At 31.7% G+C, this 23430-nt stretch overlaps 1 protein-coding gene across 12 annotated transcripts in view; it reads left to right on the top strand.

The window, feature by feature from the left end:
* Positions 1–23430, top strand: part of LOC127736088 (nucleolysin TIAR-like) — a 120749-nt gene that overhangs the window by 66826 nt on the left and 30493 nt on the right. For 10 of the 12 annotated variants that reach the window (XR_007998797.1, XR_007998796.1, XM_052246597.1 and 7 more), the window contains 2 exons: positions 11498–11555; positions 15215–15302. Coding sequence is in view for 10 of the 12 variants with exons in the window: in XM_052246597.1 (XP_052102557.1) it covers positions 11498–11555; positions 15215–15302 (146 nt within the window). In the remaining 2 variants the exon portion in view is untranslated. Of the gene's footprint in view, positions 1–8366; positions 8651–10805; positions 10912–11497; positions 11556–15214; positions 15303–23430 lie in introns of those variants that run through there. The other 2 variants (XM_052246603.1, XM_052246602.1) reach the window with 2 other exon arrangements.

Genomic DNA, 23430 nt, shown 5'->3' with positions numbered 1-23430 from the left:
AGATATTTATGACTTATTTATGAAGCAGTTCTTTCTGTTGTCTTGGTGATAATTTATTGTTATTTACAGCAATTGTGAAAAAAAAAACTATTTTCATACCCAGTACTCATATGCCACTTGTGACAGGTCAGCAACATTTAGGTCACTGTGGCCTTCATTTTATGCTAGAAAAAGTTTGGTGAAGTCTTTTCTAAGAAACCTTTGGATATTTTTAAATTCAGCGACAAACTAGTTCCCTTTTCATTTTTTTAAGACAGGACGTTCGACACATCTTCTTGTTCATTCATTTATATTTGTTATTCTGATATTTAAAAAAGAACAAAAAATAATAATCAGTCATTTCCTGTCATGTCATTTAAAATAAATGCAATTTGTTGACATAAACCTTGAAGGTTGCTTTACAGAGACTACATAGATAACTGGTCATCTTTTTAGCGGATTACAATATCAAATATTCATAAATTTTAATTGAATATATGAAATTCTATAGCACATTACGTAGGTAGACATGTAAAGAGAAAAAATGAAACATGGAATATGAAATAAAATAGGTTTAACGATGCGCTCAATTCATTTGGGTTTAATTGTATAATATATTGTATCACATGATATGAAATTTTTACAGTTGCTTTATGAAAATGAATTAATGAATTATTCATGGTTGGTATTGAAAAATGACTGAAAGTTTTGTATATAATTTTCTATAATACTTTGTATTGATTAGGTAAACATGGAAACTGCTGTACCTTGGGGAAATAACAGTCCTTAATATTTTTTCATCATTTCACAGTCTATATTACTGCCTTTTAATAGTTCGTAATTTGATAAATTTAAGTAGTTGGATTTGTCATTTCAGATTTTTTATTTCCGATCGATATTTAGGAAATAGGGATAAATTTGATTTGAAGTCCCAAGTCTATATGTAATGAGAAAGTGATGCTATGGTTGGGTTTAGTATGGAGTATTTGTGTAAATTGCTTCATAAAAGATTAATACCTGTTTAGAATATCAATTGTAATTTATCTTGTTCAAATACTGTATCGATGGAAAGCTGGTGTGTTTCTATGAATTATGCATGCTTCAAATTACTCTCCCTATTAAATCAAAACGCGTATGATGAGTATTGGTCCTTAAAATAAGTATCAAATATTTTTGTTGTTTACTATCATGATATGGCATTCAACATCAGGATTTTTCTACCTGTACTTGGCCAATTAAATTATGCACCTGTCAACAAGGGATGCATTATGGTTTATGTTCTTATCTCTGCCTGTATCAATCTGATCAGCTCTTCATAAAATTGCATAACACACCTTTGTGAAGTCAAATACGTTGACCAAGCCTTAATAACTTTGACCTTTTCGAGTTATATTCCCATACGCTAAACAAACAAAAAAATCAAAATCCCATATGCACAAACTAAAGTATGCCATATGTCATTTACTGTTAATTTTTAACCCCAAAAATTAAGAATAGTGGTGTGAGTGTGTATACCTTTTGACAATTTGGTTTGTTGTCATTCAAGAGTTATGGGACATTAACCTTTTAAGAATAAGCAATTGTTCGCACATCACACACAGACGCAGACTTATGAAGCCCCAAGGTGCCTTAGGGCCTCTCTTATTGAGCTTCATATATGTTTAATGCATAGACTTTTATATGAGAATCATTTGCTAATGTAGCTCAAATTTGTAAAAATAATGCAATTAAAAATCTAATAGTAAATAAAAAAGATACTTCTATTACAATATCAATGTTAATAACTTGTTTTATAGGATTTCTATACCAATATTAAAATTTTTCCAAAAGATTAACATGGTAAGGAAAGCAGTAACTATGGTTTTATTGTCTCGCCTGCAACGAAAGTCCCAGAATGCGATGATGGATGACTGCTAAACGTCCAGCGGCAAATTAATATGCATATTCAGGACGAGAACATGTCAATGTAATATGGACATTTACCCTACTTTGTACTAGACCAACACGCTGAGCCGACTTTTTAACGTGCTAGTTCACAAGGTAACAGTCCACAGGAAGATAAAATTGAGAATGGAAATGGGGATTGTGTCAAAGAGACGACAACCCGACCATAGATCAGACAACAGCCGAAGGCCACCAATGGGTCTTCAATGCAGCGAGAAACTCCCGCACCCGGAGGCGACCTTCAGCTGGCCCCTAAACAAATATGTATACTAGTTTAGTGATAATGGACGCCATACTAAACTCCAAATTATACACAAGAAACTAAAATTAAAAATGATACAAGACTAACAAAGGCCAGAGGCTCCTGACTTGGGACAGGCGCAAAAATGCGGCGGGGTTAAACATGTTTTTTGAGATCTCAACCCTCCCCCTATACCTCTAGCCAATGTAGAAAAAACAGACGTACAACAGTACGCACAGTAAAACTCAGTTCAAGAGAAGTCCGAGTCCGATGTCAGAATAGGAAACAAAAGAAAATAAACAAAATGACAATAATACATAAATAACAACAGACTACTAGCAGTTACTGACATGCCAGCTCCAGACCTCAATTAAACTGATTGAAAGATTATGTCTTCATCATATGAATATCAGGCACAATCCCTCCTGTTAGGGGTTTAGTATTATACCGTCATATAATATATGAGAAAAACATAACCCGTGTCATGCCAACAACTGGTTTTAGAATAAATATGTTTAATTCCGATGCAAAGACCCTATAAGTGAATCAATATTAAAGCCAAAATATGCAATCTTTAATGACTTGACAACAGTATCGTAACTATATCCCTTCTAAATAAGTCTGTTTAAAGGTTTTGTTAGCTTTTGAGGTGAATACTGACATTTTTGTGCTTTGTAAAGAATATTACCATAAAAGATTGGAAAAGAAAAGAACCCATTACCTTTTGCACTCAAGGCAAACACGCTACCACGAGACCACCGAATGCAGAATGCGAGACATAAGTATTACAATCCGGCGGTCATGGAACTATTTGTATAAAACTTAATATTTCAGAAGGTAAAAAGATCTGGATGCTTCATACTTTGTATGCAGATACCTTATGTTAAGAAGTTTCTGTCTGTCATATGTCCATGGTCCTTGACCCCATTTTCATGGTTCAGTGACTGCTTGAAAAAAAAATCTTTTTTGTCATGTGAATTTCTCACTTATGAGTTATAAGATAATTATATTTGTTATATGGGTTCCTTGCAACACCTACATGTCCATCAGACAGGGTTCACCTGACCTCGACCTCATTTCATTGATCAGTTATCAAGGTTAACGTATACTTTAAGCTATAGAGCCACTATTTTTGGTATATGGAATGATTGTAAGGTGTACATTTTATCTGGCAGGTTTCATCTGACCTTGACCTCATTTTCATGGTTCATTGGACACTTTAGTTTTTCTTGATTGAGCTTTTTCTCAGATATTATAAGCAATAGCACAATTATATTTGTTGTTTGGAATGATTGTAAGGTGTACATGTCTGTCTGGCAGATTCATATGACCTTGACCTCATTTCATTGTTCATTGGTCAATGATAAATATTCATAATTTTGTTAGTTTATCAGATACTATAAGCAATAGGTCAACTATATTTGTTATATGAAATGATTGTAATGTGTACATGTCTGTCTTGCAGGGTTCATATGACCTTGACCTCATTTTCATGGTTCATTGGTCAATGTTAAGATTTTGTGGTTTATTCTGTTTCTCCGGTACTATTAGTGACCACTATATATGGTGTATGGAATGATTGTAAGGTGTACATGTCTATCTGGCATGGTTCATCCTATCGTGACCTCATTTTCATAGAACATTGATAATGTTAAGTTTATTTGCTACTTGTAGTAAAACCTTCATATTACAATCATATTACAGACTTTCAACATGAATTCAATGATAAGTAAAACAGGCGAGATATTCCAGCGTGTGCACTTGTATTTAAATCTAATTTTAATTGATTGGTTTGTTCGCATATTTTGGTATTGAATGATTGGTGAAGGTCTTATTGTAAAATATTAGAGTTTTTAGGATTGTTTGGTCCGATGTCGAGGGCTTCTTTGTAAGTAGGTCTGTGATTGCACTTCACTGGATTATATGGATTTTGAATACAGCTTTTATAGGCCATAAACAAAATAATGAGGGGATTTGAAGGTTCTTATTCAGGGCTTTCTATGTAACCATCAATACATTTTCTGTGTCAGAGCTCTCAGTATGCCTAAAAATTCTAGTTTTTGTGGTCCTTGCATTTTTAAAATCTGTTCATAATATATTTGATCGAACACTGTTGGTTCATTATCAGTATTATTCAGGGGAGATTAATTTCGTTAATATTTTGATATATGTGAAATCAGAATTAAAGTGTTCAATAAAATACAAATTTGATTTAAACTTAAATACAGAATTGTTTATAAAAACTAAATCAAGTTTCAACGAATATACAATTTTTTCACAATCCACAAAAATAAATGAATCAACAGAAATTAAAATCAGTGTTATAACATGTAGTGACTGTTGTTGATTTCTTGATGAAGTAGATTTTCTACAAACATTCTCATAGAGAAAATTAAAATCATTCAATTCTCTATGCTGTCGAGTAATATTTTGATGGCATTTGATTATCTTGGAAACACAGATCCTTTTAATAGGAATGGAGTTATGAATTCCATGTAGTATTATTGTTTAATGTTTATATGGCATTTTAATTGTATTGTACCGTCCCATGGTGTGTGTATTGCAAGTTTTTCTCGCAGGCTTCGTCATAGTTGTATAATGTCAGTGTTAGAGATCAGTTGCTAATGACATTATATCTATCTCATAGTGGAAAGGAAAGTAGACCTCTAGAGAGGTAGGAAAGAGGAAGTAGATAACTCGCTTATCCTCGAGATGCTTATTTTACTCCAATATTATAAAAGTAGGGAAATGTGGTATGATTGCCAATGAGAAAACTATCCATAAAAGACGGAAGTACAAAGATGTAAACAACTCACTTATCTACTACATGTTTGTTTTATACCAAGCTAACATCAAAAATTGTCATTAGTACCAAAGTGAAGGAGGGACCAGATAGAAAGGAATTTTCAAACTTTTGAATGAAGGAACTATATCCTTTAATTTATTATTTGAACATTGAAAGTCTTTGCCTAATGTAGACATCAAATCAGATATTTTTTGCTATACATCTCCCTTCCAAATAAGTCATGTTAATGACCTAACATACACTGGCTAGTGGTCAGTTTCCATCAGTAGATAGTGGCCAAATCAGTCATATTCATCAGCTTTATAAGCACTGGTTACTGGTCAGTATATAATTGTCCAGACATACCATGTTGACTATCTTTAGTAACAGTGGTGGCTGGTCAGTAGATAATTGTACAGACATACCATGTTGACTACCTTTAGTAGCATTGGTTACTGGTCAGTAGATAATTGTCCAGACCTATGATGTTGACTACCTTAAGTAGCATTGGTTACTGGTCAGTAGATAATTGTCCAGACCTACCATGTTGACTACCTTTAGTAGCATTGGTTACTGGTCAGTAGATAATTGTCCAGACATACCATGCTGACTACCTTTAGTAGCATTGATTACTGGTCAGTAGATAATTGTCCAGACCTACCATGTTGACTACCTTTAGTAGCATTGGTTACTGGTCAGTAGATAATTGTCTAGACCTACCATGTTGACTACCTTTAGTAGCATTGGTTACTGGTCAGTAGATAATTGTCCAGACATACCATGTTGACTATCTTTAGTAGCATTGGTTACTGGTCAGTAGATAATTTTCCAGACCTACCATGTTGACTATCTTTAGTAGCATTGGTTACTGGTCAGTAGATAATTGTCCTGACCTACCATGTTGACTATCTTTAGTAGCATTGGTAACTGGTCAGTAGATAATTTTCCAGACCTACCATGTTGACTATCTTTAGTAGCATTGGTTACTGGTCAGTAGATAATTGTCCAGACCTACCATGTTGACTATCTTTAGTAACAGTGGTGGCTGGTCAGTAGATAATTGTCCAGACCTACCATGTTGACTATCTTTAGTAACAGTGGTGGCTGGTCAGTAGATAATTGTCCAGACCTACCATGTTGACTACCTTTAGTAGCATTGGTCAGTAGATAATTGTCCAGACCTACCATGTTGGCTACATTTAGTAACAGTGGTGGCTGGTCAGTAGATAATTGTCCAGACCTACCATGTTGACTACCTTTAGTAGCATTGGTCAGTAGATAATTGTCCAGACCTACCATGTTGGCTACATTTAGTAACGGTGGTGGCTGGTCAGTAGATAATTGTCCAGACGTACCATGTTGACGTAACCTTTAGTAACACTGGTCACTGGTCAGTAGATAATTATGCAGACATACCATGTTGGGTGATATAAATAAACAGTATATTCTGGTATTGATTATACCCCATATTCTTGCATATCAATAAACTAATGTGTTCTTCAATACCCAGGAGCAAACAATCTTCAAAGAATTACTCTTTATAATTATTACTCATTCCTTGTTCCTGATATCTGATCAGTGTTAACATATTGTCATCAAAGAGTATATTTTAAAAGTCTGTGTTTAGCAATTTTTTAATAAGATCCTGGTCTTTTGCTTCACTTTGTTTTTACGTAAGATTTTTGCTTGATAAGGAATTGAAATCTATGATCTAATTAATTGGCATTATTTATTTGATTGTGTTATATTGATTTGGAATGTTAACAGAGACAGCAACCCAAACTAATCCAGTTAAGGTAAGAGATTACGCAATATTGAAAATTAAGAAAACAGTTCTACAAGTTTGAAAAAGCTGTCGAAAGTCTTCGTTTTTTATATGACAATAATGATTAAAGAGCTCCTGAAAACATGACCTAATTTATTGTTTTATTACAAACAAATTCTTTTGGTTTACGGCTTTGAAACATAATTATGGCAGAAATGTCTGCCTTTGTTTGGAATTGTTTCAAATTTTGTGTGCAAGACCTTTTTTCATAGCTTACTATATGATATGAGTTTGCTCATTGTTAAAGGCTGTACAGTGACATAAAGTTGTTTATATCCACATCCTCCGATCGCTGGTGGATAGTCGACTTATTAGAAACAATACTACATCTCTTTTTTTTTTTTTATTAATAAAAAAGCTCGTTACCTTTTTAAAATTCACAGATCATTTCTATTTTTCCTTTGAATATAAAATATGTTTATAATGAGTATAAATGAAAAATCGAACATGTATAGACTTTTAACGTTATAGTACAAATGTTATGCAACTAATTTAAAGATTATGTGTTCAGCTCATTTATGAGTATACTATAACATGCATATATATATATATATATATGAGCGTCACAATTTTTTAGCAGTGACCTTCAACATCATGAATTACTAATGTTAAAATTGAAGTGATTGTAAAGAAAGTTAAACATAATACCTGTAATATAAATTAAATGCTTTTTTGTTAGACTTTTAAATCCAGCATTGGGACAGAATAATGATTTAAAGTCTTCTGAAAGCTGATAAATATGGCAGTTATATATCTCATTTTTCTAGAAAATTTGTATGGGTGCTTTTATATACATTCTTGAATAAGAAGCTTAAATGCATGTATTTGCAGTTATGGCTTGGAATTTAATGAACATATATTTTCCATGATTGAAGGGCTTTTAATACCCAGAAATTCATTCTTAAATTTGTAAAGGGTGCAATCATCCTTGCTCAGTTCCCTAAATGAGATAAAAAGAAGATATATCTAAATACAAATGACTGCCCTCAGGTTCTCGAACAGGATCAGGCAAATTTCAACCTGTGACAGGAGTATTTTATTGAGAAATGAACCCTCCCTTTTAAATTTTGATCAGTAAAATATTATAAGTTAAAACTAGGTAGAACACCTTGAATTACTTGTACATAACATGAAATAACTTCTATTATTAAAAAGATAAAGTATTATGGCTTCAGCTGTCTAATACAGAAGACTTAAACAAATAGGACTTTACTGAGTAAACATAATTCTTGACTATCCCTGTGTGTCTCAATGTTTGTAATTCTTTTATGCACAAAGTTTATGTTGCAATCAGTAGTTAATTTCCTCATAAGTTTTCTTCCCCTTAAAAGTTATTTATAAAACTCAATCTTTACATAAAAACCTACTATAATGAAGACGCTTTCAGTTTAATTCCTAGAATTGCTGACACCATTAAGTTCTAATGAGTAATGAGGTTTTTTATGTAATGGCCAATTTCCCTTTAGGAAGGTGTTAAGGGTATTGTTTAAAATGTTACTTCCTAATTAATCTAATGATTGGATATTTTTCTGTCGTGACCTGAATTTTATTACTTCCTGGTTATTATGAAGCATTTTTTAGTTATGAGAACTTTTTTTCCAAGAGTATTTTACATATAAAATGGATTTTCTCTTCTTTAGTTGGTTTTCTTGACATTTCAAGTTACAGAATTATTAAGAGGGGAATCTTAGTGGTATTTAACTGGTAGTTTGTAACTTGAAATGTATTCTGGTGTAAATATCACTTCAATTTAAAGTGACAGCTTGAACATTTGAATTTTTAAGTTAGTGAGTCAGTGATTATGTTGGAGTGCGATCAGATTATATTCCATGCAGATACTTTTATTCAGTATCCAGTGATTCCTGCACAATACCAGGTAATCCTCAACATAGGTATTCTCAGTATTACTGAGAACATTAAGTAAAAATAAGTTAACATTCGTTTGAAACGTTTTAGTTTTTGAATTTACCATTTGTTTAGGGACTTTCCGTTTTGAATTTCCCTTGGAGTTATGGCTTTGGTCTAAACATAATTAGCAGAAATAATTGCATGTGGTTTCCAATTTGAATGCTTTAAAGCAACCTTTACAATAATTGTGTTGCTTGATGAAGAAGCTGTGCTGACTATCAGGGAACACTTCTGGCGTCTTGCAGTGTAATTGTAGTCAGCATCACACCCTCATAATCTTCGTCTCCTTATAAAGACTTACACGGATTCTTCTACAGGACATAAAATTATGTACCTGCTATTTTAATATTTGAATCTTGAGTGATTTCTGGGGTTCATCATACAAGAACATGAACTCTTCTGGAGACAACAGACAACATATCTTCCTTGGAAGCTTCACACACATTGACTAAGTCAAATGGTCATCCAACTCCTGACGAGAAAAGTTTCAGTATACTTTCACCATATAGAATCATCATTAATTGTCCAATTACTACTCTGTTGATTCCATTCCATCGATCTCCATAATACGTCTTACAAGCTGTTGCAGATTTCATGAAATAATATAAAAGAATAAGAAGTTTAAATTAGAGTAAATGACCACTTCTAATGAATAATGGAGATACAATAATGGTGAATATTGTTGAATAAAATGTCTCATTTAGTGTGTTACAAAGAGGTAATAAAAGGTTCAAGCAATTACCGGGTATGTGATGAAATCAAATTGTTTTATAGAATTACCCATCAGCTTAATAACTTCATTGTTTTGTAGAATTCAGTGGAGAAAGTCTAACTTACATTATTTGTTTGATTAGAATTAGATAAATATATTACATTGATGTAAATGATATGGATTGTGTATAGGGATGTTTACATTAGCGCTTGTTTTCCAAATTTAATTGAAAGGTTTATATTGGATTTGAAAATAAAATTGATTTAAATCAGAGAAACAGATGAGATCAAATGTTTAATATCGCATCAAGAAATGAATTTAGATTATTTCAAATATCATCTAATAAGTTTGAAATGTAAAATGGAAATTTTGATGTAACGTATAAGTTTTCATTGTATTTGTGTGTATGAATAAAAGCCACATGAAATAGATATGTTTAGACTTGCCCAGTCCCTTCCATGGACTTTTTGGAAGATTGCATAAAGTGAAATTCAGCTTCATAGGTGTATGGTGTATGATTTGTCATTGAAAATAAATTACTTGTTCAATCTATAAGTTTCTATATTTAATTGACCATGTGTGGATTACTTTGTGTACTTTTTTGGAGAGTTTTTGTAGATTGTAGGAAGAAATATTCAATTTTCAAAAGCATTTGTGAAAGAGGGTTCACATTTTGAATAGTAAATCCCTTCTATTATGTTTAAAAACTTTTTTTTAAAGTCAAGCATTATTATTATTGTTTATTATCTTTTGATCTGTTTGGTATAGTAGGTTCTCCAATTCTGGGCTTTCAATGTTGTTTCAGAGAACTTCTAATTTAATCATGCTATTTGGTAAAGCAGATTCCCTATCTTGCATGACACTGTTGTATCAGAGAACTTTCCCATTGTATTATGCTGTTTCACAAAGGAGGTTCCTGTTTCTTGCCATGCACTGTTGTCTTGATATGCTGTGTATTAGATTGCCTATCATTTGAACCACTGTAGTTTCAGAAGTTATGATATCCATTGATTGAAGCATTAAGTTTTCATAATGCAGTTTGATTATCTCTCCTGTTACATTTGTTAATTGAATGATAAAGGTTATAATAGAATTTAATTAACAAGCATAGAATATCCTGATCAAATTCAAGTTTCCATTATGATGATTTGACAGATCAATGTGATGCAGGTAGATCTATGTTAAATGTTTCTGTTCACAGCAAACAATCAATAATTAAAAAAAAACTGCATTCTTTGTTGATGTAGAAATTCAATTAGATATAAAGATTACTTACACCTTTGTAATAAGCTGTTACTAAACCATATGGTCCTCGATATAACAGATGTTACATTTTTAGAAACATGCATAGTAATGAAGGGCTTAAGGATTAATCAGGCATGACCAAATTTTTTGCCTGGTTGGCTGCACTTTATGTCCATTATTTAGGAATGTCCATGGACCAACAGGCAGGGTCCAATCTACTTGTACAGCCAGTTCAGTATAACAGTACCATGATGTACATAATCCTACCTCAGGTAAAGTCCATTTGTTAATTCCAGTACAGATGACATTCATCATTTGCTGTGAATAATAGTTGTAAATTGTACAGAAGGTCTATTCTGTGAATTTACTGTCGAAAAAACTTAGTTCTTAAACTCAAATTGTTTAGGATTTTGTTATTCCATCAGTTTGTGGGTTTCAAAATTTCTAACCTTACTCAATGAAATGCAAATGAAATTTTGCTTTCATTATGAGTAAAAGTTTTGAGTTAACAAGAAATTTTAGGAGAGAAAAGATATTACATACAGAATAATTTGAACAGTAGTGGATAGTTTGACAAAAGTGTGTACACATTCTGTATTTAACTGACTTCAAGTGCTACTATAAAGTATGGATTTGAAAAGATATTGTTCCAAAATAAGCTGGAAATTGGTGCACTAGTAATTAGTCTAAATTTATTGAAAACGTTTCAGACAGTTTAAAAAAAATTGGTCAGAATCATATCAGGATTTCAAAACACCGTTTGGTCTACTACCTTTATCTGTATAAAATTGAGTTTTCATGTTTCTTGTTTATTTTTAGTTGTCTTTGTATTTAACTCAGATTTGTTTTTTCTTCCAGGAAATGAAAGTAAATTGGGCAACATCACCTAGTAGTGCACCAAAACAAGACACAAGTAGTAAGTAGATACTTTGGGACTTAGTAGTGCACCAAAACAAGACATAAGTAGTAAGTAGATACTGTGGGACATAGTAGTGCACCAAAACAAGACACAAGTAGTAAGTAGATACTTTGGGACATAGTAGTGCATCAAAACAAGACACAAGTAGTAAGTAGATACTTTGGGAAAATCTGACTTATGTTCAAGAGGCCATGATGTTAGTTAAACAATAATTGTTGGGTATTCACTATGTTTGGACCTAAATCACCCTATCGTTTATTTAAACTTGAAACAAAACAAAAAGTTAAACATCACCACATATCTCATCAACACATAAATATCATCAGACCATCATTACAGTTTTATGTCTCGCTTGCGACGAAAGTCATGGAAAGCGAGACATAGGTTTTCCAGCAACGACGACGTCAACAATTGTTAAGTTTTCTGCTTAAGTTAGTTTAATAGGAACTACTAGTGACAGATCATTGATATTTGATATAAAGTTGCATTACTATTAGTACATATCAGTTTGACAACTATTTTGAGGCCCTGCCCCTTTAAGGTCATGGTCCAGTGACTTTGAAATAATTAGCAATTTTCAATGTTAAGTTTTCTGATAAAGTCACTTTGATAAGTACTACTTGTGATAGAACAATGATATTTTGTATAAAGTTGCATTACTATCAGTACATACCAGTTTGACGACTATTATGAGGCCCTGCCCCCTATGACATGGTCCAGTGACTTTGAACTAATTAGCAATTTTCAATGTTAAGTTTTCTGCTTAAGTTATATTGATAGGAGCTTCTTACAATAGACAACAATATTTTCTATAAAGTTACATTACTGTCTGTACATCTCAGTTTGTCGTCCATTTCTAGGCCCTGCCCACTAGATCATGGTCCAGCGACTTTGAATTTATAAGCAATGTTGCTGTCCATCAGATTGTTTTTTTTCTGAATTTTATGCCGACAGGCGAGACATATCTCTGTGTCAATAGTTTATTAATGGACAAAAGGTGAATTTAAAAAAGGTGATAATCTCTTTTAAAAAGATCATCAAAGTTTTCCAGAAAACACAAGGAAATATATCTTTTTCTTGTGTTCTTTCTTCGTTTTGATGCAAATTCAATTACAACAACTTGACAACATCTATTTTTGAGGTCGAAGCATTGAAATTATATGATTTATTTCACATGTGAATTACTGACTTTGATTAGACTGGGAAATAATGGTATTTCATTGCAACTAATGTAATAATAGAATTTAATTAATTAACTGTGTTTATAAATGTATCTGTTAATGAATATTTATTATCAAAAAATCTGCTTTTGGATAATCAGAATACAAAAATAATGACAGACCTGAAAACGATAAAATGTAAACCGTACAATTGTTAGAAACGTGAATCATTTGATCTTACAATGGCTTAAAGTTTTTAGTGTGGGAGACAAAGACTAATTTTTCATGATGATAGTTAAAAGCAGTATGAATCAAACTGTCTTGCTTCATTAACACTTATTTTGACCCTATTTTTTAACAAAGAGTATGACAGCTGTATTGTTGTTCTAATGGCTGTAGATAGTAATTATATGTCCGCTTGTAGACCAGTCTTGATTGGATGGTATGCTCCTCAATCAAGCTTAATTCTCTGTTAATTAACAAAAATCTCCTGTTATTAAAAACATAATGAATCAGGATAGATGAGATTTAGATGTGTATATTAGGAGAGGTCCATACAGGACATTATATGTTCTTATTTTCATAAAGTCATATATATTCTCTATACTATTCTCATTATTTTGGCTCTTTTAAGTAAATTAACGAGGAAAAAATTGCTAATGAGATGGAAAATTAAAGAAATTTCCTTTAATGTTGAGCTCTAATCCAGCACTGTCCTCATGAATTTGGGGGTAACATCTGTACATATATGAATGAAGTATTTATTAAGATCCTGACATGTTGCATAAACAGGAAGTCGGTAATGGACTATTCTATGTTGTCCGCAAGCACTAATGAACATGCTTTCATCAAGAAAAATTGTCAACCTTTTTATTTGGTCATGTGATCTTTTGTTTAATATATTTGTTTATTGTGAAGCTCTGTATACCTAAAAAGTAAAATAACAAAAATACCGAACTCCAAGGAAATTCAAAATTGAACGGCAAAATCAAATGCTCAAACACATCAAACGAATGGAAAACAACTGTCATATTCCTGACTTGGCACAGACATTTCCTTATGTAGAAAATGGTGGATTAAACCTGGTTTTATAGCTAACTAAATCTGTCACTTGTATGACAGTCGCATAGAATTCCATTATATTGACAACAATATGTGAGCAAAACAAACAGATCTGATAGGTAAAAATGTAAAAAATTGGGGTACTGCAGTCAACATTGTTTTATAATCTTAATCACTATAAAAACAAACAACTATGTCAACTAAGAAAAACAAAATGACATATAGACAGACAAGATATAATAGACCTTACAGACAAGATATATATTTTCATTAAATAGAATTTGAGTTTTGTTTAAGATTAAAGAATATCTTCCTTGTACATTTTTTGGCTCAATACTCAAATTTTGCAAAAGTCTGTCAAAATTGAAGTTTTAAGCAATCTTCAGACCTTTTTGATTTGGTGAAATGTTTGAAATGCCCTTGACCTGTCTGTTATGTATTTGGTTGCTGTCTGTTTTTACTTAATTTTGGTCTGGTTGCTCTTAGTGCAAAACCAGCTTATAGTATGAGGATGGATGTCAGGCAGACAGGTGGGATTAAGTGGTTACCAATTTTGTGTTATCAGCTCCTCAAACAGTTTTCAACCCAGATCCCTGAAACTTTACAGAAAAATTGCACACATCATAACCTTAAAAGCTCACAGAATCTTTGTAAATCTAATGAAGTTGTGCACTTTGCAGTTGTTTGAAAATTTTTCCCATTTGATTTTTCCATATATTTATTTTTAAAAAAGGGGGGCCGAAGATACCAAGGGGCCATTCAAAACTCCAAAGAAACTAGAAACACCAGTGTTAGAAATGATAGACACAAATTACAAACAGGTTCACAAAACTCCAAAGAAACTGGAAACACCAGTGTTAGAAATGATAGACACAAATTACAAACAGGTTCACAAAACTCCAAAGAAACTGGAAACACCAGTGTTAGAAATGATAGACACAAATTACAAACAGGTTCACAAAACTCCAAAGAAACTGGAAACACCAGTGTTAGAAATGATAGACACAAATTACAAACAGGTTCACAAAACTCCAAAGAAACTGGAAACACCAGTGTTAGAAACGATAGACAGAAATTACAAACAGGTTCACAAAACACTACATAGAAAACTAAAGACTGAGCAACAAGGACAACTTTTAAATGTTTATCATGCATTATTTTCCATTGCCATTTAATAGGTCTTTGATCCATTTAATTTTTCCATGTTGATTTCCATTAGGAATGAACACATGGGACATTAAAAGAAGAAATTAGTTTTTAAATTGCCATTAAAATATCTATTAAAAATTCTTTCCAAATATCAAGGTTTGAAAAAAAGAGTAAAAAACATTAGTATAATACATAAAAAGAACAATAGAAATGACCAAAAACTTAAAACATTTATGTGGTTATTGAAATGTCATGATGCATATTTAAAAACAAAGTTTTTTTCAGAGCATTACCATATATTTGTTGGTGACTTGAGTATGGACATGGAACAACAACAGTTAAAAGAAGCATTTCAACCATTTGGTGAAATTTCGTAAGTATTCAATAGATCCTTCATTCCTTCTTCATCCTCTTGTTTCTTTGTTGAATTACCCATAATGCCTTGAGAAAGGGCTCTGCTTTACGGTCTTAATACACTGCTCTCTCTTGTTGACATACTTGTTCACTGTTATAAGACAGGAATTTTGAGATATTTGGTTTGTATCTTAGGGCTATGTGAATCTTAATGTTGGATCTCAGGGAATTGAGATTCTTAAGTTCGTATTTTTTGTTGTTATCTTATGAATTTTGAAAGTTTGTATCTGTGATTTGTGAATCCTTTGGTTGGTATATGAGGGATTTGTGAATCTTTTTATTGTATCTCTAGGACTTGTGAATCTTTTTAGAATTTATAATCTTTTTTATCCCAGGGACTTGGTGATCCAATGTTGACATACTGTCAGGTTTCATCTGACTGTGACCTCTTTTTCATGGATCATTGATAATGTAAAGTTAATGTGATATTTGTAGTAAAACCTTTGTATTACAGACTTTCAGCATAAATTCAATCATAAGTAAAACAGGCAAGACATTTCAGTGTGTGTGTGCTCTTGAATCTTGAATCTTTTTATGACATGTTTATATGACACATATTTAGTGATCTCTTCATACTTAATTCAGTTGTTTGGATAGTTCAACTAAGGAAGCTCAGGGTATTTCTTTTATTGAGCTGAGAAGTTGAAGAATCTTTTATTTACCTGCTCAGTGCATTTGTGATGACCTCTTAGTACTGAAAGTAAGTTATATGGAAGGCTGTAGATAAAAAAAAGTATATAAGATGTTTATTAAAGTAAACATTACATTGAAAACAGATCAGATATTTTAAATTAATTTCTTTTTAGATTGACATATTTTAAATGACTTAGATTTGTAAAAATAGTATTTTAAAACTACAAACTTGGTAATGTGTTGTTTATATATAGTAACATTTGATGCACAGACTAGTGTTACTAATCTGAAAATTATTCTAAATTAAGTTGCATGTTTTTCTGATAAGAATTTTGACGTGTATAGATATTTTGGTTTTGATAAGCTATTATAATGGTCCATTAATTTTTTACAATCAATACTGATTATTTTCCAAATGTTTTGACATTAACCGGATCAGATTTATAGAAGTGGAAATTACATTGTTTTCAATGGAAGTGATATTCTTTATTAAAAAGTGATTCTCGTTTAAAAGCTATATATTGATTCTTGTCTTTAATTCCCTTTAATAAAACTCATCAACGAAACAATTTCTGAAAAGAAAAACCTGAAATTGCAAGACTTTGCCAATGGTATTTTAATCAAAGAAGTTGTAATTTGATTTAGAGATGATTGTGTCCAACCGGACTTAGGTCACACAGACAAACATAACATTGAGGCATAATCCTGGATTTTATGTCTCTTGGTTATTAGGCAAGTCACAACATTCCATAGTAACTCATTGGAAGAACAAAGATAACATAATATAAAAAGTCTGCTGCAAGATAATAGGAAAGTTTTCATAGATCAAATAACTTCAGTTTGCAAAGACTTTGTAAATGGGGCAGTTGCTTTAAAAAAATACTGTTTTGTAATCTCTTTGTTACCATAGAATTTAAAACAGATCAGGGAAATCGTAGAAACTTTTCTCATTGAAAGTTGCAGCATATAAATAAACATAAAAATTTTAACAAACAGATACAACAACCGATTTCTTGACAGAAATTTAACATTTAAAAACATTAAATACATTTAAATTCACACAGCCTGTAATTCCTGAAAGACACCATAGATGACCTGAATAATTACGGAACATTTCATGTTATATAATCCTCACACCAAACAGTGTAGCTGTCTCATACATAGAACAAAAAGATTTTTCTTTAAAACAACAAGTCAATTAGAACTAAAAGTAAATGCAATGGTCCACAGATGATAATTTGTTCCTTACAGACAGCCTATCCCCATTTTTCAACACCATGTGATTTCTTTTACTTTTGCTTTAATTCACGAGTTGAGTAATACAACAAGTAATAAATAAGTGATTTGACCATGCCAATATGATTGCAATGAGACAACCCTAATATCTTAATACCCTATTAGGGTTCTAATCTATGTAATCATTGAGTAAATTTGAATTTAAAAAAAAATGATTGTTAAGTCCAAAGGCCAATATTTTTGCCAAATTTGAGCCATACTTGGTGTTAATTAATTATGTCATTCTATTTGTTGAATTATGTCTGAATGGCTCTGGGTTTTCTCTTACTATTGAACATAAAGGAATCTGATGGAGAAAACTTGCAATTTCCTTGTATGTGATTAGTTTTACAATATAATCATATCTCAGGGCGTTTATTTCTAATTTATAGGTATTTTTAGTTAGGATAAAATCCTGCATTTGAAGTATTGATACATTTTAGAAACTTGTGTTCTAAGTTGGAGAATGAATTTGAAACAAATTGAAATGTTCAACAGCTCAGGTATCATAAAGTTTGAGATGATCTGGCATGCTAAGATACATGATGAGAATTAAATTTATAATCAAGTAAATCTTGTATTAAATAATTACAATCATGTTGACGGATTTGATTGTCGTTATAGCGTAATATCAGTTTTGTATTATTTTCTCCATTTCTTAATATTGCCTGATTCCATTATATTTCAATTTGTTATCTATTTGTGTTCATTAGAAAAGACGATCAGAGGCTTGCATTTTATCGTGAACGAGATCGATAAAGACATGTCTAGAATGGAAATGATACGATAATAAGTTAGTGTCATTCAAACCATCGTCTTGCTTAATGTACATGGAATACTTGAGTTTGTGTCAGATACAAAAATATTATCTTATGACAAATTCTTATGGAAATGGTTTGGCCTGAAGGAAGCAACGGAATCTCTGGAGCAATACTGGACATTATTGTCCAAAGAAATTCCTAATCTAGGGAGACTTGACGACTTAACTAGTTCATTCTTCACATTACTTTATAAAAGGTTTTGTAGCATATAACAATTCTAAAAGTAGCCATTATTTAATGAAAAAGTAAATCTCTCTTCTTTCCCATTATTCTTTGTCGAATGTTGAATAAAACATTTAATCCCAGGAGATTTCAGGAGATTTTTTGTTCAAAACCTTTTAATGTCTTTTGAACTCTTTATCTTGATACCATTGTGAAGTAATAAACTCAATCAGCACTATTTTAAGCTATTTTTCCACATTTTATATCTTGAAAAAACATTAATAAATCCTATTGAGAATTTATTCAGTATCAGTAGTCAAGTCACTTTTTTCAAGCATTCAGAATTTTCTTTTTTTTTCTCCGAACATTCATCTTTTGACATGAAACAAATTATACATTTTGGTTGACTGTAAAGAAAAGATTTAAGTACATTTTAAAAATTGTCAAAACCTTTAAAAAGAAGGAACATTATTTTGTTTTAAATAATTTTATCTAAGTACACCTATAAAACTATTGACATCTATTACAATTAAAACAGACAGTAAAATGTTTTTTATGGATTTATTTTGAATCAAATATTTAATCCTTGTTTGTAACTAGATTTGAAGTAACTATAAATTCTTTGCCATGACTTTATAGGATGAATTGATCACCATAGTTCCAATAGTTTAATTTATACAGAAATATTCACACGATGTTGTGACGGAATCCTTGAGCTTAAGGCTATTGAACACAAGGTTCATACACCATTGACTACAAAGATTTGAAAATGAATATCATTATTTTATTATTCCACATATATACTGGTGAATAAATCTTCTCTTTTAAACCTTGCTACAAAAATCTACCTGAATGCATCCATTAATAGAATTTTATTGAAGGTAATGACTTCAAATGAACAAAACAAACACATAAAATTTCCTGTCATATCAAAAAGCCTGTGTGATAAATCTGAGGCTAATGTAGATTATTTCCCATTATCAAAAGATTTGCCTATAGAAGACATGGCCATGATATGCTAGGACATGAACAGATCTTCTTGTAGAACTGTGTTGATTACTACGGTCAGGAAACATTGTAGAACATTGTACTTCTTCAAGCACTCTTTATCACTTCCTTTATATAAGATATAAACCTATAATGATCTTTGTGTCTGGCATATTGTCTTTGTTCCTTTTAGTGAAAATGTCTATTCCTAAAACTAGTTTTATTTTTTTATTTTGAATACTGTTACATATAAATAATATATATATATAGCATTAGGAAACCTTTTATTATCCAACAGTACAGCAAAAACATTAAGGCTATTGGTACTTAGTGTTACTATATGGTTTTAACTTTATTAAAATTTTGTACAGTTGTCCTACAGATCTTGACTTCTGTTGTGCCTTTGTGTACACTTGTGCTAGATCTTGACTTCTGTTGTGCCTTTGTGTACACTTGTGCTAGATCTTGACTTCTGTTGTGCCTTTGTGTACACTTGTGCTAGATCTTGACTTCTATTGTGCCTTTGTGTACACTTGTGCTAGATCTTGACTTCTGTTGTGCCTTTGTGTACACTTGTGCTAGATTTTGACTTCTGTTGTGCCTTTGTGTACACTTGTGCTAGATCTTGACTTCTATTGTGCCTTTGTGTACTCTTGTGCTAGATCTTGACTTCTGTTGTTCATTTGTGTACATTTGTGTTAGATCTTGACTTCTGTTGTTAATTTGGGTACACTTGTGCTAGATCTTGACTTCTGTTGTTCATTTGTGTACACTTGTGCAAGATATTGACTTCTGTTGTTCCTTTGTGTACTCTTGTGTTGATAGTTTGACCTCTATGGTTTTGTTTTAAGATTTGTACTTTGACATTGACTTTTATTGTATTTTATATTCCAGACAATTGTGTATGGCATATTGTGATCTTGCCTTTAGAATTATTAAGTGGGAAAACGGTTAGTGTTTTGAAAATTTTCTCATTGAAATTATTGGGAATTCTATCTGCTCATAAGGGTTTTAGAAGATGTCTTCATATGAAAGTAAAAAGAACTTTTTGCAAATGAAATCTTTCATCTATGATAATTAGAAATCACCACAATCAATTTGACTGTCATTTTTGCATTAATACATAGTGTTGTTGTAAAAACCATGTCTTTTGTCTGTTGGAAAAATCATACATATTCAATTATTCTTTTGTGTCTTTGATATTATAAACTACTGAGGAAAATCTACATTGGGTTTTTTTTCGTGAGTTGTGATAAATTCTAGACAATTGTTTTCTGTAGGTGTCTGACAACATTTAGATGTAATAAATAGTTATCAGTATATATTTTATATAATTCAGTATAGATTCACTGTTCATCAACATTAGGTCCCAAATGACTGATTATATCCGACCAATCAAACAAAAATCGCATGTTTGTGTTTATCCCATAAAATATTCAAAAGAAGTATGTAAATTTCTGCTTTTTATATGTCTGCCACAAGCATTGCCATTAACTCTTGAAAGGAAATTGTTTATTAAATGTGTCCCATGGGACTCCTGTTATAATATTTTCACTAGATTCAAATTTGGTTATACATAATTGATGATCAGACAGGCTTGTTTTGATATGTCAGAAAGAGTGTGATATGATACAACTCAGACGAGAGGATATGGTCATCTGGAAATATTCAACATGGCATCATAGAGAGAGAGGCAAGATTCCAGACAGATTACAAACATTTCTGGCACCCATCAAGTTACTATTGAAAAAATAAGGGGCATCCATGAGTATTGTGAAAGTAATGTTGGAAAACTTCCATTATAAAGGTTAAAGGGCACCTGGTCTTCATTGGGGATATTTAATGTTGATATAGTCCACCAAATGATTCAATGTTTAAAGTCTGTCATCTGTACTGATACAGGACTGTGGAAGACAATTGATATGAGACCAGGGATAAGGAGGATTGTGCTATCAAAACATTACTTTAATTAACCTAAGTGTCTTATTATTTTTGATCTATTCTGGATGATCTATCACTCTGCTGAGTATTGAAACAAACATGTAACAAGCCTGAGTTTATGTCAGTCACATTTTATAATAGTCACATTTATCACATACTAAGATAAAAGTGTGAATTAAAATAATGTAATTGAATATGGTACAATGAAATGTTCTTATCTCTGTCGTCTATCTTCTTTTCTTCAGCAGTTTTATTAACAATGACATATCATGGTGTACTTTAATTGGCTGCGTGTGTTGTCTATTGGTGATAAGTTTTTTTTGTGTACTTTAATTGGCTGCATGTGTTGTCCATTAGTGATAAGTTTTTGTGTTGTACTTTTAATTGGCTGTATGTGTTGTCTATTGGTGATAAGTTTTCATGGTGTACTTTAATTGGCTGCGTGTGTTGTCTATTGGTGATAAGTTTTTGTGTTGTACTTTAATTGGCTGTATGTGTTATCTATTGGTGATAAGTTTTCATGGTGTACTTTAATTGGCTGCATGTGTTGTCTATTGGTGATAAGTTTTCATGGTGTACTTTAATTGGCTGCATGTGTTGTCCATTGGTGATAAGTTTTCTTGGTGTACTTTAATTGGCTGTATGTGTTGTCTATTGGTGATAAATTTTCATGGTGTACATTAATTGGCTGCATGTGTTGTCCATTGGTGATAAGTTTTCTTGGTGTACTTTAATTGGCTGCATGTGTTGTCTATTGGTGATAAATTTTCATGGTGTACTTTAATTGGCTGCATGTGTTGTCCATTGGTGATAAGTTTTCTTGGTGTACTTTAATTGGCTGTATGTGTTGTCTATTGGTGATAAGTTTTCATGGTGTACTTTAATTGGCTGCATGTGTTGTCTATTGGTGATAAGTTTTCTTGGTGTACTTTAATTGGCTGCATGTGTTGTCTATTGGTGATGAATTTTCATGGTGTACTTTAATTGGCTGTATGTGTTGTCTATTGGTGATAAGTTTTCATGGTGTACTTTAATTGGCTGTATGTGTTGTCTATTGGTGATAAGTTTTCATGTATTTGATTGGTTAGAACAAATGTTGACCTTAATAAAAAAAAATATTATAGAATCATTTGCATTGTCTGTGGATTGGAGATTTTATCCTTATTTCTGTTTTTAATACAAATGAAGTGCAGCAAAAATTACAAAGGATAAAACATACTATAACTTAAGTAGTGCAGCAGAAATGACACAAGGATAGTAAGCACAGAAACAACAAAGCTAAAATGACCCATGGAGAAAAACATCTATGACTCAACAACAGCAAAATCCACCCATAGATAGTACATACATGTTTAAGTTAAGTAACTGCTATATACAATAGTTCATTCCACTAGTAGCCCTAGACCAAGTCTGTTTTTATTAAAGGATAACAGTCACTATTTTAGAACCATCTACACAGTAAAACTTGATAACTTGATTTATCGTATCCAAGCTGATCAAGCTCTTTAATACTGCTTGTGTCCAGATATATTTTTACTAATATCTGATTTTTCTTGCTTAATTATGTCAAGATTGGAAGGTAAAGAAATGATCCGAGTGGTAAGAAAGAATTTTTTTTGCATAAATCATTGTCAAATATTGGCAGATATGGTTTATGGAGTTATTTCTTGTATTGAGCTAAACTATTTTATGCGAGTATTGTATAATAAAGCCAGTCTGAATCATCTCGGATTAGAAAATTATATTCCTTGGTATATCATAGCACAAAGGCCATGACATTCACAGAGCTACGAACTTAAATCATATCCAATTTGGATCAAAATGTATGGAATATTCACATGACGGCCATTTTTTGTGCAATTAAATTAAATCTACAAGACTGGTACTTGACAGCGGGAGACATATTTGTTTGTTTGTGAGGAAGTTTTTTTGATAGGACAGCCTGTTGTAACAATCAAAAGCATCATGTATTAAGTAAACTGAATACGGCTCACTGATCAAAAATGAATCTTTTAAATCTTTGTCAGAAGAATTCAATCAGTGGTTGTAGAAATGGGATAAAACATGTGATTCAAACTTGTTTTATGTTTGCATTATTGAAATTGAAAAGTGTTCATTCATTTCTATTGAATTATCAATCATTGTATTGGTAAATTTAATATATATATTTAGATGATGGTTCGATTGAAAATTTTGTCTGAGCTTTTGTATTTTCTATCAAATATAAACATTTAAAATGTATATAATTAATTCTGCTAGAGTGGGTAT

This window comes from Mytilus californianus, unplaced genomic scaffold (genome assembly GCF_021869535.1).
Source record: "Mytilus californianus isolate M0D057914Y unplaced genomic scaffold, xbMytCali1.0.p SCAF_3, whole genome shotgun sequence".
Taxonomy (NCBI): Eukaryota; Metazoa; Mollusca; class Bivalvia; order Mytilida; family Mytilidae; genus Mytilus; species Mytilus californianus.
This window is presented reverse-complemented; position numbering and strand designations above follow the sequence as displayed.